Consider the following 17,124-nt stretch of genomic DNA (forward strand, 5'->3'; position numbering starts at 1 on the left):
CTTTATTGCAATTACAGGCGACTTTTCGATGTAGGTTCTTGCTTGATAACAGTGATAGAACCTACACCAAAACTTTGCTCCTAATTGTAATGAAGAAATTGTTCATCTTACCCTTATTTAGTTCATGACATCATGATTATTAGTTTTTGAGGGAGACGAATGTCTGGCCAGTCATTATTTACTCCCACCAACATATCAAAATATATAGGCATGCAGAAATGTCATCAGAAAATAAAAAAGAGCTGATTGCTTTAAAACTAATACATTTTCAGCCCAATCCATTTTTATGTTTATTAAAACTGCAGTGTATGCATGGAGTAAGATAGTGTCTTCAGTGTTTACATTCCAAAAGTTAAGAACATTGATATCAAATAAATCATGAATGCATAGGAAGTCTTTAAGGCTAATCTGAAGGTACCACCCAAGTGTAAGAACATGACAGAGACTACTGCCTACCTGTCTGCTCTCCTGTTCTCCTTGTCATCTGTGATGTCATGCTCCTCCAGTCCGCGGAGACACATCAGCTCGATGGCGTTGTTGTTGCAAGCCATGATGTACACAGATCCCGCTGTCACTGCCGGCCCCAAGTACCGCGGAGACTGCAGGTCAATGATGGTCTTACGGCCTCTGTCGGGTGGACAAAAACACAGGTAGTCAGACACAGGTGGTGTGGTGAAATGGGGTCGCCTTCAAGATTAGTACACTTACATTACAATTTGTATACATGTCTGTGTGTCTGTCAGCTTGTACTAGTCTGGACTAATGCCGGTTTTATCGTGCTAGCCTACTCGGATACCATGCCGCAGTTTAACATGAATACCCCACTCCAGCACAGAATACTAACTCAAGCCAAACAGTTTATGTTTTATCCCCTTAAAGAGTGAGTGAGTATGGTTTTACGCCGCTTTTAGCAATATTCCAGCAATATCACGGCGGGGGACACCAGAAATGGGCTTCACACATTGTACCCATGTCGAGAATCGAACCCGGGTCTTCGGCGTGACGAGCGAACGCTTTAACCACTAGGCTACCCGACCGCCCCATCCCCTTAAAGAACCATCTTCAAACGTCTGTGGGAATGATGCAACCAGGGCTTGAACCACTGAGGTTCCACTCCCCAGGAAGCTGCTCTATCCACTAGATGACAATGTTGGTCCAGACAGGGTAATGAGATAAACCTTATGATATGTTATATACTTCATCCTATAATATCATCCAATGTAAGGTGCACTGATTCGACATTTAAAAAAAAATATTTGAAATGTTCCTCAGTAAGGAAACAATTTCTGTATGTTTTTTCCTAACCAAATTGATCAAAATATGCATTCACTTATTTTCCTTGATCAAACGTGTAGGGACATTTCATTAATATCAACATACAGTGTATGACATCACTCATCAAGATTACAATGCAGTGATGTCATAGTTTAAGAAATCTGGTCCTCCCCTACACTTTGGCCCAAGCAATACATGACCATCATTAAATAGGAACTATTCCCCTTTTGTATAATATGCAGTATCTTTTACAATTTGATTTTTAGTCCATGATGCTTTGTCTGCTTTGCTTCAAATAAAGCGACAATTTGGCTGAATATATGTAGATGGAAGACAGCAAATAGACAAACATACAAACAGATATCCTTGACAGCTGAAATAGTGTGTGTGAGATGGGTTTAATGCCGCTTTGAACAGTATTCCAGTTATATCGCGACGTGTCAGCTTAATGTGGGAGTGAAGCCCGAAGTGATGCAAGTTTCAGACGTTTACAACTTCGGTGAAACCCTCGAGCACAGGTATGGTGCTGACAAACCTAGAAATATAATTGGGGCGAACCGTGATTCGAACCCACAATCATAGGTTTCTGACACTGCCCAAGGGACGTGCCCCCCAGCTGAAATAGTGCTGAGTGTGGTGTTAAAAACATTGGCAATTTCCAAATTAGGTTTTGTTTTGGTTTGTTGTTTAATGCCGCACTCAGCAATATTCCAGATATATGATGGCGGTCTGTAAATAATCGAGTCTGGACCAGACAATCCAGTGATTAATATCATGAGCATTGATCCACGCAATTGGGATCGATAACATACATCAACCAAGTCAAAGGGCCTGACCGTCCGATCCCGTTAGTCGTCTTTTAAGACGAGCATAGTCGTCTTTTAAGACGAGCATAGTCGCCTTTCACAGCAAGCATGGGTTGCTGAAGACCTATTCTACCCCGGATGTTCCAAATAAACAATGAGTTCTTCTGCAATACTTTTGACGAAATAATGTGGGCGTGGGTGGTCCAGCTAGAGGCATGTGAGAAAACATTACTCACTTGACTTCCTGTTTGCTTGCAGGGACAACGGTTGCCTGGATACAGTTGAAGTATGTGATGTAGAGGAACGGCTCCCGGTACACTGGGAACAAAACATCAAGTCAATACCAACTCAGTCAGTTTTACTCACTGTTTCACCAGAAATACACACTTTTTACATAATGCAGATTTTAAAACTTTTTCATGTATCTCTATGTATGTTTCTGTGTGAGAATCAAAAGATCTAACTAAACTAAATAATTATTTTTTTTTTTTATATTCAGTGATGTACTACAGGATACAGATACAGTCAAATAACAGTACAAATTCATGTATAAAGGTAATTCGCAAAAGGCTGTGGTACAGAGGAGGCATAAGGCATAATCCACAGCATGGTACAGATGAAGGCATATTTATGTATACAATTAAGAAGGTGCGGTATTTATGGTAGATCAAATTATGTTGCAAGCATCAAGTGAATAAGTTATTTTACAATTTGAGTAAACAAAGCCCATTTTCTGTTAAAGGCAGAGAAGTAATAATTTCTACGTGCAATATGATATTCAACGTCATAGATACTTCTTATTGTGTTCTTAAAAGCAACAAAGTCAACATTTTCATTCTTAATACACTGGACAAAGATAAATCTTTTAGCAGCTACAATCAAATGGATAATTAATACATCAGAGGTACCAAAAAGGAGCTCGTTGTGAGTTAAACTAAGTAATTGATGATTAGAGTAACATACCAAATGTAAGCGGTAGTCCACTCCATTTCACATCCAGAGGTCTGCTTCTTCTGCCCTTGCCGTCCACAAAAACACCAAACTCTGAAAACAGCAGGCAGAAATGCATCACATTATCTTTAGCTATCATGATAATAACACAGACACTAAACGGAGATGTTTTACTGATGTCATCACTTATATTATGAATAAGTGTATATTTTATAAGAACACAACGACAATAATACCTGGCCTTTATATTTGAGCATGTTTGTTTACCAGTACTTTGATTCCACAAGATATATGTTTATTGGGGAGAATATCTTTTGAATTTGACATTTATTACTTCAGGGTTTATGTAGTGCATTTACAGTAAAAACAAGTGTGAAACAAAGCGAATTAAAACATGTTGTTACCATGGAAACACAAGAGGAACTCATGAGGTAGTCCTGCGGGGGAGACTTGCACAACAGCGAGGGGGTAGCTGTGGTGGTTGGCAGCTCCAAATGCAGCAAATGCCAGCGAACTGTCTTGTCGGTCTACAAAGTCTGGAGTGGAAGAAAACAGGGACTTGAAGCTTGCTTGTCATGGAATATATTGATGGAAGGCTATATCTACATACATGTCATGGACAGCTTTGTTTGTTTGTTGTTTAATGCCAAACTCTGGAATATTCCAGCTATTTGACGGCAGTTTAAATAATTGAGTCTAGGACAGACAATCCAGTGATTGTCATAATGAGCATTTATCTATGCAATTGGGATACGATTACAAGCCTGTCCACCAGATCCTGTTAGACACCTCTCACGACAAGCATGGGTTGCTGAAGACCATTTCTAACCAGGATCTTCACCAGATTTCATGGGCGGATGGTCCAGTTTACATATCTATCATGGACAGGTGGTCCAGTACATCTACATACCTAACATGGGTGGGTGGTCCAGTACATCTACATACCTATCATGGACAGGTGGTCCAGTATATCTACATACCTATCATGGACAGGTGGTCCAGTACATCTACATACCTATCATGGACAGGTGGTCCTGTACATCTACATACCTATCATGGGTGGGTGGTCCAGTACATCTACATACCTATCATGGGTGGGTGGTCCAGTACATCTACATACCTATCATGGACAGGTGGTCCAGTACATCTACATACCTATCATGGACAGGTGGTCCAGTACATCTACATACCTATCATGGACAGGTGGTCCAGTACATCTACATACCTATCATGGGTGGGTGGTGCAGTACATCTACATTCCTATCATGGACAGGTGGTCCAGTACATCAACATACCTATCATGGAAGGGTGGTCCAGTATGTCTACATACCTATCATGGGTGGGTGGTCCATTACATCTACATACCTATCATGTGTGGGTGGTCCAGTACATCTACATAACTATCATGGACAGGTGGTCCAGTACATCTACATACCTATCATGGACAGGTGGTCCTGTATATCTACATACCTATCATGGGTTGGTGGTCCAGTACATCTACATACCTATCATAGGTGGGTGGTCCAGTACATCTACATACCTATCATGGACAGGTGGTCCTGTATATCTACATACCTATCATGGACAGGTGGTCCAGTGTATCTACATACCTATCATGGACAGGTGGTCCTGTATATCTACATACCTATCATGGGTGGGTGGTCCAGTATGTCTACATACCTATCATGGGTGGGTGGTCCAGTACATCTACATACCCATCATGGGTGAGTGGTCCAGTACATCTACATACCTATCATGGGTGGGTGGTCCAGTACATCTACATTCCTATCATGGACAGGTGGTCCAGTACATCTACATACCTATCATGGACAGGTGGTCCTGTATATCTACATACCTATCATGGACAGGTGGTCCAGTGTATCTACATACCTATCATGGACAGGTGGTCCTGTATATCTACATACCTATCATGGGTGGGTGGTCCAGTATGTCTACATACCTATCATGGGTGGGTGGTCCAGTACATCTACATACCCATCATGGGTGAGTGGTCCAGTACATCTACATACCTATCATGGGTGGGTGGTCCAGTACATCTACATTCCTATCATGGACAGGTGGTCCAGTACATCTACATACCTATCATGGACAGGTGGTCCTGTATATCTACATACCTATCATGGGTGGGTGGTCCAGTATGTCTACATACCTATCATGGACAGGTGGTCCAGTACATCTACATACCTATCATCGGTGGGTGGTCCAGTACATCGACATACCTATCATGGGTCGGTGGTCCAGTACATCTACATTCCTATCATGGATGGGTGGTCCAGTACATCTACATACCTATCATGGAAGGGTGGGTGGTTCAGTACATCTACATACCTATCATGGACGGGTGGTCCAGGCTGATTCTGTAGAACTTCTCTGTCCCGACCAGAGCGTAACTCTCAGCTATACACACACAGCTGCAGGGCTCATATGAATCAAACTCCTAGAAACATAACATTCATATCATTTAAATACAAAGAACAACATCAAGGATGGTTAATAGCTGTTTCATTATCTTAAGAGTAAGACCCATGTCTCGGCCCTGCATCAGGAAAGAATGTGTAGTCCCTTAGCAAAATCGGAAATATTCTAAATACACAGCGCCTTGATTACTGTATATCCATTACAATATTTCCCTCTCAAATGTGATCACACCTTCTGTCACAACGACTGAAATATATACAATATCATTTAAACAGACTTCTAAACAACTTCCACTGATCTGATACCTGAACAAGCCTTATATCTTGCACGCTTTAAATCAATGACATCCTCACCTTCCTGGTGCAGAACATGGCGAGACTGGGGTTGTACTTCATGAGCAGGACCCTGTCTGTCATGCCCACACAGAGGTAGGTGCTGTCCTGCCACATGCCCACATCAAACACCGTGCACCCCTGCACCCCATCGATCTGCTTGTAGGGGAGGGGGGCCGTCTCCCCACCGTTACACTGAGTCAGCCGCAGCTTGATCAACTTCTTCTCCACCATTAGAAGCCGGCGATCAGTACCTGCTCAACCACAGAATTACTCTACATGTAAAATAGGTTGTTTAACCAGAACCCAAATCAGAAATATATAGGCTTCGAAATTTCAATAGTCATAGTAAATTGATTGAAATGTTAAAAAAATATATTTAATTTTTCAAATAAAAAAATCACATTTATTTAACAATTTACAATATGATTCCGTGTTAATAATTTAAGGTGTTCTTGGGTTCTCATGGTATGCTGCTGTAGTATTTGAATCCAGGGATTCCCTAAAATCTCCATCTTTTAATGTGGTCATGACAAGGACCCCAAGACCCTTAATCACTGTAATTCTATAATCAATAACCAACATAAAAACAGCTGGATTTATGTTTCAACATTAGGAATTCAGCCTCAGACAACTTACTGTTTTGAGAAAAGTAGGATATATTTTGAGAGTTCAGCGCCCACTTGCAGAAAGTGCTCTCAGCGCGATGACTGTCATAGTCAGTGTTACAGTATGCAAGTTACATCATCGTAGCACTACGATCACTTTGTGCAAGTGGACACAGATCTGTATAATAACACACGTTCTCCCACATCAGTTGTGTCGTGCACAGCAGTCGGAGCAGTACTGACCTACGATCATGATGATCATGCCGAGGCCGGCGGCGAGGGTCATCTGGTGAATGTTGGAGATCCCCGTGAGGGGAATGAGGATCTTGTCACTGGTCATGGGACTCTGGGGGTTCATGGCAAACAGTCCCTCCTCCGCTCCCAGCAGGACCAGCTGACACAGCAATAATAGTGTATATTATTTCCACTGATATAAAAACACAAGGGTGAGATTATAGTTATCATCTAAAATCAGTCTTCGAACATTTTCATCGTATGAAGAGCAATAACAGGTGTCTGAGTTTATAAAGTTCAGCTAACCAGCTTCAGGGGCACAGAGGTTAGTGATGTCATTTGTCATGGCAACCGATGACATCACAATGGTCTGCAAAGCTCTGTGATACAATTTTATTGTAGCAGTATTTCTTATATTGTTTGATCTCACCCAAGTGATACATCCTGGGAAAGACAGTTTTGGATGATAAATATCCTAGGTCCATTTGCTGCCATAGTTTCGTTTTGAGCTGATTTTATCATGACACCCAACAAATTACAGTCATGAGTGAGAGAAACCCTGATCTAAGTTAGCGATAAGACAGATGAAGATGGTGACATCACTCCCTATGTTTGGTGGCAAATGGGTCCTGGTATTTATAATAATGGAAAGGCGACAAAATGCTCTTTATAATCCAGATGTACAACACAGGCTTCCCACCAGTTAACAGAAACAGGAACAGCAAGCTGGCCTTCTATTATTGGCATTAAAATCGAGCATCCTCCCCCCACAAAATAATGTTTTCCATGGGCATGTCAGGTGATGTGATATTATCAGGGAGATGAATATGTTTGGCTCATCTAAAAAATCATTGTGACAGAAGAATATTACACTTATGATTAATATCATACTGATAAAAAAGAGTTAGTGATCATGAATATTTTGAGGGATGTTTTTAGGAAATTCTGTGCTCAGCCTTCACTTTTAAAAATTATCCCCATAAATATTCATAATCCTTTACTTTTTTTGTTCAGTATACAATAGAAAAAATATCTGTTGATGCAATGTTCTTTTATGACTATGTATAGATAAGATGGGGGTCACGGTTTGGAATCTTATATCTCAGTTCTATCATTCATCTGCATATAGAATGATTACCTCTTTGTTTTGAATGTAGCATGTGGAAATGACAGAGTGGAAAATAGAAAAGAGACCCACCTGCTTGGAGAGAACAAGGGTACTGTTGACTTCCTTCCTTTCAGAAAATGTCACAACCGTGTTCATCTGGATTCTCTGCACAAAGATAAATCATCATCATCATCATCATCATCATCATCATCATCATCCAACAGTTGTTATGATTTTGTTTTCCCAGGTCTGAGAATGTGCACTGATCTGTTGACTGGGTTAATCTCATACGCTTTGAGCATACCTCCCTCTAGTATGTAGTACATAGTGTTGAGTTTAAGAGAGACCAGTTATCAAGAATGCAACTTAATTTACATCTTTGGTTTAGTTATCAATATGGTTGAGTGTAAATGCCTTACACTCTTCCTGAAAGCCTCGCCCTTCGTGGCACACTTGACAGCTGCTTCAAGAGACGCCACCCACTTCTGCTTCTCCGCAAAAGTCAACGCCATCAGGTACATCACTCTGCCAGATGAAAAACAACCATAGTAGACAGAAGGATACTAAGATGGCCAACACACGCGTGACAACACAGTTCCTATCTGCCTGTTAAACCAAGGTACTATCTGCATCTGTTGTGATCTTTGAGCAAATTTTTTTAAGAAATCAAATAATCATTTCGGAGCATGGATTAAGAACAACATTCAAGACAGAGAGTTGGCATTATCTAAGGGACTGACAATTTGATAATCTGGGGTTTAGCCTCAGGATTTACAAAAACAAAATAGAAATTTGTTTGCTAGACATGGCGGAAGTTCTGATTTCTTTCGATTTCTTTAGGCAGTGACTGAAAAAATGTCTCCAACCAGAAAAATAATACCCCCCTCAGAATATTAAATGTTTGTGTGGGTTATCTCCCTTCTTACCTCCCTGGCCAGCAGGTAGTGATTGGATCTTGATCTATCCGGAGGACATAGGCGAGGTCACTAGAGGCGGTGTTGGACAGTTCTGCCGACGTGACAGCGCTGTGGACGCTGACTTCGGCGTCGCCAGGGTTCAGCTCCAGGGTGTCTATAGGGTTGCCATCATTCTGTTGATTGTACACCATCAGCCAGGTGCCATCCAGTGTCACATAGCGCTTCTCCCAACTTGACTTGCCAGTTCTGGTATGTGTAGAGTGAGGAGACTTTCACAACCAATTATATGAGGACAAACACCTAATGCAATCCGCAACATTTCTATCTTTTCAACAATGTATTTCTATAATGTCAGTACTACTTCAAGGTTATATGATTTGTGAACTGTAATCGGCTCACAGTAATTCTCATCAGTTGTCTCAGTCTCCATCCTTTATGAGGAAGTTTATATGTTGCAGACACCAATATTCCAGTTAAATCACACCAGTCTGTAAATGCTCAAATCTGTGCTAGAAAAGCCTGTTATAGTTTCAGCAACAATCCATAGTCTCGGGGTGCAATGACACAAAATCAGCTATGTCCTAGTCCCAGATGCTCAGTTTGATCAGTTCTCACATAAACAATTTTGTAAGGGACATTTGCCCATTTGAATTCATGTGCAGAACACATTCAATATTTTAAATAATGATCAAAAGTAAATCACAATCTCAGTAAAATCAGATCTTAGTGGTTGCTACTGCTACACAAAGATCTGAGGACATCCCAATAAAGGTCACGTCAGAATGACCTTTCTCGAACTTGGACATACAAGTGAAATTACTAAGAAGAAGTCAACATTAGCCAATCAGAAAGAAGCTTTCTCGAGCTATATGGCACTAGTTTCAAACTGGCGACTTCCATTCCTGACTACAATTTGAAAAATATTTTGGCAAAGTTCTCGAATCAAAATTTGAACACTGATCAAAAGAACATTCTGGAATGTCAAATAGATGCGATTGTATGGCAGTATGCGGGCGATGCAAGTCTCTTCTGTTCAAATGTTTATCCAATTGAAGGGAACGGTTGATGAGGTTTTGACGGAATCGTACAGCCCCTAAATTTCATTTTGAATATCCTGTGTTTAACGTTTTTGAGGTTCCATGATTAGCAAAACATTCCAACTGTCACTTTCCTGATCTGGTAAGCGACGCTCTGATTGGTCGGATGAAAGGTCGTTCAGACGTGATCTGTTTTAGGATGTCCTCAGATCTTTGTTTAGCAGTAGTGAGAACGAAGATCTGACTTTAGTTAGTGAGTGACCGAGTTTGGTTTTATGCTGCTTTTAGTGATATTCCAGCAATATCAAGGCTGGGGACACCAAAAATTCACACATTGTACCCATGTCGGGAATCAAACCTGGATCTTCATTTTAACCATTAGGCTACCTGACCGCCCCTGATTTTATTAGATTGTAGTACACCTCAATATAACAATGAATCTTAATGTGTGAAATGAATGCAGTCCCTCGGGAGTCACTGTGGACATACCGCGGCAATTTCAGCCATCCCTCCATGCGTATAGCGTTGCTCAGGTCTTTCTCCTCCTCCTCCTCCCCATAGTACAGAGGCTGGTCGGTGTTGACTCTCGCCATCATTCCCGTGTAGTGACTCACATACTCTGTGGGCAGGCCGCATGACGCAGGGACTGACGTCACACATCGGGGGTGGCACACGATATGACATTCTGAAAAATACACAGGATATTAATTCTGTTACAAAAACATTTTGGGTTGAAACATATAACTGTATCTCAATTTTTAAATAATTTTTTTAATCATACGTTGGTCAAAGCAACTGACGTTTACAAAATCTCAAAATATGATGACTGTTTTTCATGTTAGGCTTGATTTGAGGTTAATATCCCCAAAAGGTTGTAGAAAAAAAATTCAAACAAACCTACAAACAATATATTTTTCGATTAAAATTTTGAAAACAGTAAAACTGTGAGTGGATTAGTGAAAAAATATGATTTTACACGGCTTTTAGCAATATTCCAGCAATATCAGGGCAGGGGACACCAGAAAAGGGTTTCCCACATTGCACCCATTGACTGGTCTTAGGCGTGACAAGCTAACGCTTCAACCACTAGGCTACCCTACCACCCTTAACAGTAAAACAAATGGTCTAGCCTCACACGTGAACACAGAGACAGCAATAGTTGATGTTTGACTGTTCAACATCACTCACTCAGTTTCACAAGCATCTTAATAACCTGGCTCAACATGCACTTCTCACTCACCTTGACATTTTGCGGCCTGTTTGACGAAGTGGACGCTGCCCAGGCACACAGCACATTTAGTGGCTCGGGTGTTGAGGCCGGTGACAAACCGGTGGGGGATGTTGTGATGCATGCGCTGCTGTTTCGGCTGTGGTGTCGATGGAGGCCCTACGATGTATGAGGCAACGTCTGGCATCAGGGTGCCAGGATCGGGCTGACTGGACGGAGATTGTGCGAGGGCCGCTACAGCAGCCTTCACCTTGGGGGTCAGAGTACTGGTACCATCAAGGATGAGTTTCTCTCGGAGGGGACCCTTCAGCTTCAACACTAGAGCAAACAACATGCAACCTTTTGTAGAATATGGAATTTTGAATTACCTGTTTTCTTTAAAAACTAGAATCTTTATATAACACTTTTAAAGGATGATACAAAATAGCATTATCAAATTCATAAATTTCATGCATTTTTTAGTTTTTTTCGAGGGTTTTTTCCAACCTGCCTGCTCACCACTTTGAATACCATTCTGTGAGACGCCAGGTGGATGCAGACCTATTATACTTGCCGAGATGTAACCATGCTATAAGGAACTGTGGTTACATATAAGCATCTAGATACATCTATATACAGTTGTGTCGAACTTTGATGTGTCTAACGTACAGTTGTCTTGGTGCCTACACATTCTTTCATTACTCATCATTTTTGGTTGTGTAGCACCGCGGATAACGCAAAGTATTTACGTGGGTCCCTTCAACTTCAACACAACAGTATTTGACTACATGTATATGTACCGAGTTTGACAATAGCCATTTTGACCTTAGTGTTTCCTAGTCACATGATTACCGAATGGGGTGAAAATCCAGTATTTTTTGTTTGGCTACAACTCCGTCCTACTCTACATGCATCTGACAGAACCACAGTCCTACTCACGGTCATTGGACAGCTGGTAGTTCTCCTGGCGGAGTCGGTCCAGCTGCTCCTGGAGTTTGCAGTTCTTCTTCCTCTCAGACTCCAGACTGGCCTGAAACTCCTTCCATTGCGGAACAACAGTTGGTGCCTCCTTGCCTCTCATGCTGCCAAATATCTTACCAGGCTGAAAGCAACATGCAGTAATGAGTAACAAGTTCAAATTACAGCTGTGTTGACCAAACACCAGGGCCCCGTTCCACAGAGCGATCTTAGCGCTAAGATGATTGTAACTCCCATACTATAACACAGGCTTACCACAATCATAGCACTAAGATCACTTTGTGGAACGGGCCCCTGACCAATGAGCCACAGTATGACAGTTGATCTGAGTTGATGGTTAGCTTGATCCTAGACACCAGGGCCCACTTGCACAAAGCGATCTTAGCGCTAAGATGATCGTAACTCCCATACTTTAACATAGGCTTACAATTGTTGTAGTGCTAAGATCACTTTGTGCAAGTGGGCCCAGGTAAGACAAGGCAACACTGCTCAGTGTTAACATAGGAGAATGGTTTTGTTTAAAAGAGCCTCTGTTCACAAATCAATAATTGGGTAATGACTGAATTCTAGCTATTTACAGTTCCTTGCATCTCAGCTAGTTCTATCAGGGGACCTTATTGTGGGTTGTTCTGGGTGTCAGATATTGTGAGTGATAGAGTTTGTTTCAACACCGCTTTGAACAGTATTTAATTAAACCATGGCATATCTGCTTCATGTGGGAAGAAAGCCTGAAGTAATGCAGATCTTAAATAATTAACACTTTGGTGAAACCAACGAGCACCGGTATGGTATTGATAAACCTAGAAACATATTCAGGGTCAACCAGGGTTCATATCCATCACTGGTGCTGCATTAGACGAGTGGGACCCTGTGCCCTCCATATAGATGTGTATTCTCAGAAAGGTTGACTGCTTCCGCATCAAACTATTGTTTGTCACGCTGGACGTACCCTCTTCTTCTTGGACATACTATCATGCCAAAGCTCCTGTAGATAGTCTATCAGTTTCATCTGCTGGCCGATGGTACTCTCAAATTTGTATTTCTCCAAGAAGTGGAGGCCCTGGCAACAAACATGTATCTTAGAGTAAAACCACATTGATGATTGACATTGATATGACAATGATTAAAGCAAAGTCAAATAATATGTTTAGTTTGACCTATGTTTAAGGACAATATCAAGAAACGGGAAAAGATTTGATGTCCTACCTGCATAGCTTCAGTAAAGTTTTCGAGATCAATCTTCTCCCCGAAGATGAGCTCGAACTTGTCCATGGCTTCATCAAGGTTCTTCCTCAGCTTCAGGTTGTGCCCTCTCAGTTCCTGGTTCTCGGTCAGGATCTTGGAGATCTGAACACAGCAGCACAAAGTGGGTGTCTTATTGTTTGTTTGTTTGTAGTTTGTAGTTTGTAGCATTATTCCAGCTGCATTCATTATTCCAGCTATATGATGGCAGTCTGTAAATAATCTATAGCAGATAATCTAGTGATTGACATCATGTGCATTAATCCATGCAATTGAGATACGATGACATACATCAACCAAGTCAGCGAGTCTGACTACCCGATCCTGTTAGGCGCCTGTTACGACAAGCATAGTCGCCTGTTACGACAAGCATGGGCTCTAACCCGAATCGTCATGGGGTGGATGACTGATGGAAAACATGAGTGAGTTGGGTTTGATGCCACTTGGAACAATATTTCGTTTATACCACTGAGTGTCAGCTAAATGTGGGAGAAACTCCCAAAAACAACTTTTGCGTGGCACAGGTAACAGACAATGGATCATAAGTTGTGAATATCCGGAACTAAACACCATAATCAGCAGATCCTGTCACATCTAAGAAATGAAACGCTATTCATCCAGCAATGAGGTTGCCCTGGTCAGTCTGTGGTCGTACCTCTTCCTTCAGCTTGATCTTGTCGGTGTCCTGGGCATCCAGGATCTGCTTCTGGTGGCTCAGGATCTGCTCACTCTTCTCACACTTTTCTACCAGATCCGACATCTGAAACAGCAGAGGGAGTCTTATTCCTTACAAATCCTGGACTTGGTACTTGGCCTCAGTGGACAGAACAGGCCGAACAGTCAATGCAGCAGCTGGCAAAACATTCCCCAGACTCACCTTGTTGTCGAACTTGTGTGTCTTGCCTCTCTCTTCCCACAGCTTGTGGTTCAAGGCCTCGACTTCACTCTTGTGGGCGGCCTTGGCAGACTTGAGCTGCTGCTTCAGGTTTGTCAAGCGCTGGTCATTGGCAGATCTGGGGATATAGATAAAACAAGATGACCATCTGATTGGTTAGTAATAAAGCTGTATTGTTCAAACAAACAAAATCTGTGAGAGAAATTGAATAACCATAAACACTTTCAATATCCCCTGGCCTACACTATGACAGACTTATGCCCTACCTGGCCTGATCTATAACGGACTTATCCCCTGTCTGGTCCGCCCTGACAGACTTATCCAATACCTGGCCTGCTCTGTGACAGACTTATCCCCTACCTGGCCTGCTCTATGACGGACTTATCCCCTACCTGGCCTGCTCTATGACAAGACTAATCCCCTACCTGGCCTGCTCTATGACAAGACTAATCCCCTACCTGGCCTGCTCTATGACAAGACTAATCCCCTACCTGGCCTGCTCTATGACAAGACTAATCCCCTACCTGGCCTGTTCTATGACAAGACTTATCCCCTACCTGGCCTGCTCTATGACAAGACTAATCCCCTACCTGGCCTGCTCTATGACAAGACTTATCCCCTACCTGGCCTGCTCTATGACAAGACTAATCCCCTACCTGACCTGCTCTATGACAGATTTATCCCCTACCTGGCCTGCTCTATGATGGACTTATCCCCTACCTGGCCTGCTCTATGACAAGACTTATCCCCTACCTGGCCTGCTCTATGACGGACTTATCCCCTACCTGGCCTGCTCTATGACAAGACTTATCCCCTACCTGGCCTGCTCTATGACGGACTTATCCCCTACCTGGCCTGCTCTATGACAAGATGACAAGACTAATCCCCTACCTGGCCTGCTCTATGACAGATTTATCCCCTACCTGGCCTGCTCTATGACGGACTTATCCCCTACCTGGCCTGCTCTATGACAAGACTTATCCCCTACCTGGCCTGCTCTATGACAAGACTTATCCCCTACCTGGCCTGCTCTATGACAAGACTAATCCCCTACCTGGCCTGCTCTATGACAGATTTATCCCCTACCTGGCCTGCTCTATGATGGACTTATCCCCTACCTGGCCTGCTCTATGACAAGATGACAAGACTAATCCCCTACCTGGCCTGCTCTATGACAGATTTATCCCCTACCTGGCCTGCTCTATGACGGACTTATCCCCTACCTGGCCTGCTCTATGACAAGACTTATCCCCTACCTGGCCTGCTCTATGACAAGACTAATCCCCTACCTGGCCTGCTCTATGACAGATTTATCCCCTACCTGGCCTGCTCTATGATGGACTTATCCCCTACCTGGCCTGCTCTATGACAAGACTAATCCCCTACCTGGCCTGCTCTATGACGGACTTATCCCCTACCTGGCCTGCTCTATGACAAGACTAATCCCCTACCTGGCCTGCTCTATGGCAAGACTAATCCCCTACCTGGCCTGCTCTATGACAAGACTAATCCCCTACCTGGCCTGCTCTATGACAAGACTTATCCCCTACCTGGCCTGCTCTATGACAAGACTAATCCCCTACCTGGCCTGCTCTATGACAGATTTATCCCCTACCTGGCCTGCTCTATGATGGACTTATCCCCTACCTGGCCTGCTCTATGACAAGACTAATCCCCTACCTGGCCTGCTCTATGACAGATTTATCCCCTACCTGGCCTGCTCTATGACGGACTTATCCCCTACCTGGCCTGCTCTATGATGGACTTATCCCCTACCTGGCCTGCTCTATGACGGACTTATCCCCTACCTGGCCTGCTCTATGACAGATTTATCCCTACTTGGCCTGCTCTATGATGGACTTATCCCCTACCTGGCCTGCTCTATGACAGATTTATCCCCTACCTGGCCTGCTCTATGACAGATTTATCCCTACTTGGCCTGCTCTATGATGGACTTATCCCCTACCTGGCCTGCTCTATGACGGACTTATCCCCTACCTGGCCTGCTCTATGACAGATTTATCCCTACTTGGCCTGCTCTATGATGGACTTATCCCCTACCTGGCCTGCTCTATGACAGATTTATCCCCTACCTGGCCTGCTCTATGACAGATTTATCCCCTACCTGGCCTGCTCTATGACAGATTTATCCCCTACCTGGCCTGCTCTATGACAGATTTATCCCCTACCTGGCCTGCTCTATGACAGATTTATCCCCTACCTGGCCTGCTCTATGACAGATTTATCCCCTACCTGGCCTGCTCTATGACAAGACTTATCCCCTACCTGGCCTGCTCTATGACAGATTTATCCCCTACCTGGCCTGCTCTATGACAGATTTATCCCCTACCTGGCCTGCTCTATGACAGATTTATCCCCTACCTGGCCTGCTCTATGACGGACAACTTCTGACTTGTTCCCTCGAGTTCCTCCTCTCGCTCATCGACCACCTGCTCGTACGTCTTTCTGTACACAGCATGAATTGGTATTTCACAGTTGTGTCAATAAAAATTCACAAGAAAACACTTCACTCTTCCCTTTTGTCTAATTAGAAAAGAGCATACAAGCAACAAAAAATTACAGAATATCTGTGCAAAGTGAATGAATGGTGAGTTTGGTAAGGGCTTTACTGATACAGATTGTTAAGTATGACCATTTGTGACCCATTGTCATCTTGAAAAGAAAAGCACTGAAATGTATGAATGCCAACCTCATAAAAAAAGTAATCACTAAAGTCAATCCTTTCTAAAACTGACATAAAAATAACCCTGTGACATTATAAAACATGGATTACATTTGACATGTTTTAAAATGTTTGAGAATTGAAAAGAAATATCTGAATAAACATGATACATCAACTGAGACTGAATTACTGGCACGATCATGGAGCTGGATACTAAGCACTTTCTTTGAAACAAAAACATAAACACTAGGCTTGTTACCTGATCTTATTCCACTCGGCTTCCCGTTTCTCGTACTCCGCCACAAGAGCCTCCAGGTCCTTCATCTGCTCCTCCAGCTCCTTACACACACCCCGGAATTTCTCCACTTTCTGTAACACGCGACACACAGACACTGACACACAACCTAGGACA

General features: G+C 42.8%; 1 protein-coding gene across 1 annotated transcript in view; it reads right to left on the reverse strand.

Moving 5' to 3' along the window:
• LOC124151011 (citron Rho-interacting kinase-like) overlaps window positions 1-17,124 on the reverse strand; it is a 52,202-nt gene that overhangs the window by 1,594 nt on the left and 33,484 nt on the right. The window contains exons 27-45 of the mRNA XM_048396359.1: window positions 16,972-17,081; window positions 16,412-16,495; window positions 14,012-14,147; window positions 13,790-13,894; window positions 13,099-13,239; window positions 12,842-12,952; window positions 11,854-12,016; window positions 10,948-11,253; window positions 10,197-10,392; window positions 8,680-8,916; window positions 8,173-8,278; window positions 7,844-7,918; window positions 6,655-6,805; window positions 5,825-6,057; window positions 5,382-5,490; window positions 3,437-3,568; window positions 3,045-3,125; window positions 2,318-2,399; window positions 457-627 (exon numbers count right to left, since the gene is read on the reverse strand). Of these exons, the coding sequence (XP_048252316.1) occupies window positions 457-627; window positions 2,318-2,399; window positions 3,045-3,125; window positions 3,437-3,568; window positions 5,382-5,490; window positions 5,825-6,057; window positions 6,655-6,805; window positions 7,844-7,918; window positions 8,173-8,278; window positions 8,680-8,916; window positions 10,197-10,392; window positions 10,948-11,253; window positions 11,854-12,016; window positions 12,842-12,952; window positions 13,099-13,239; window positions 13,790-13,894; window positions 14,012-14,147; window positions 16,412-16,495; window positions 16,972-17,081 (2,729 nt within the window). The remainder of the gene's footprint in view (window positions 1-456; window positions 628-2,317; window positions 2,400-3,044; window positions 3,126-3,436; window positions 3,569-5,381; window positions 5,491-5,824; window positions 6,058-6,654; window positions 6,806-7,843; window positions 7,919-8,172; window positions 8,279-8,679; window positions 8,917-10,196; window positions 10,393-10,947; window positions 11,254-11,853; window positions 12,017-12,841; window positions 12,953-13,098; window positions 13,240-13,789; window positions 13,895-14,011; window positions 14,148-16,411; window positions 16,496-16,971; window positions 17,082-17,124) is intronic.

The sequence above is a fragment of the Haliotis rufescens genome, unplaced genomic scaffold (assembly GCF_023055435.1).
Source record: "Haliotis rufescens isolate VD_foot unplaced genomic scaffold, xgHalRufe1.0.p SCAF_15, whole genome shotgun sequence".
Taxonomy (NCBI): domain Eukaryota; kingdom Metazoa; phylum Mollusca; class Gastropoda; order Lepetellida; family Haliotidae; genus Haliotis; species Haliotis rufescens.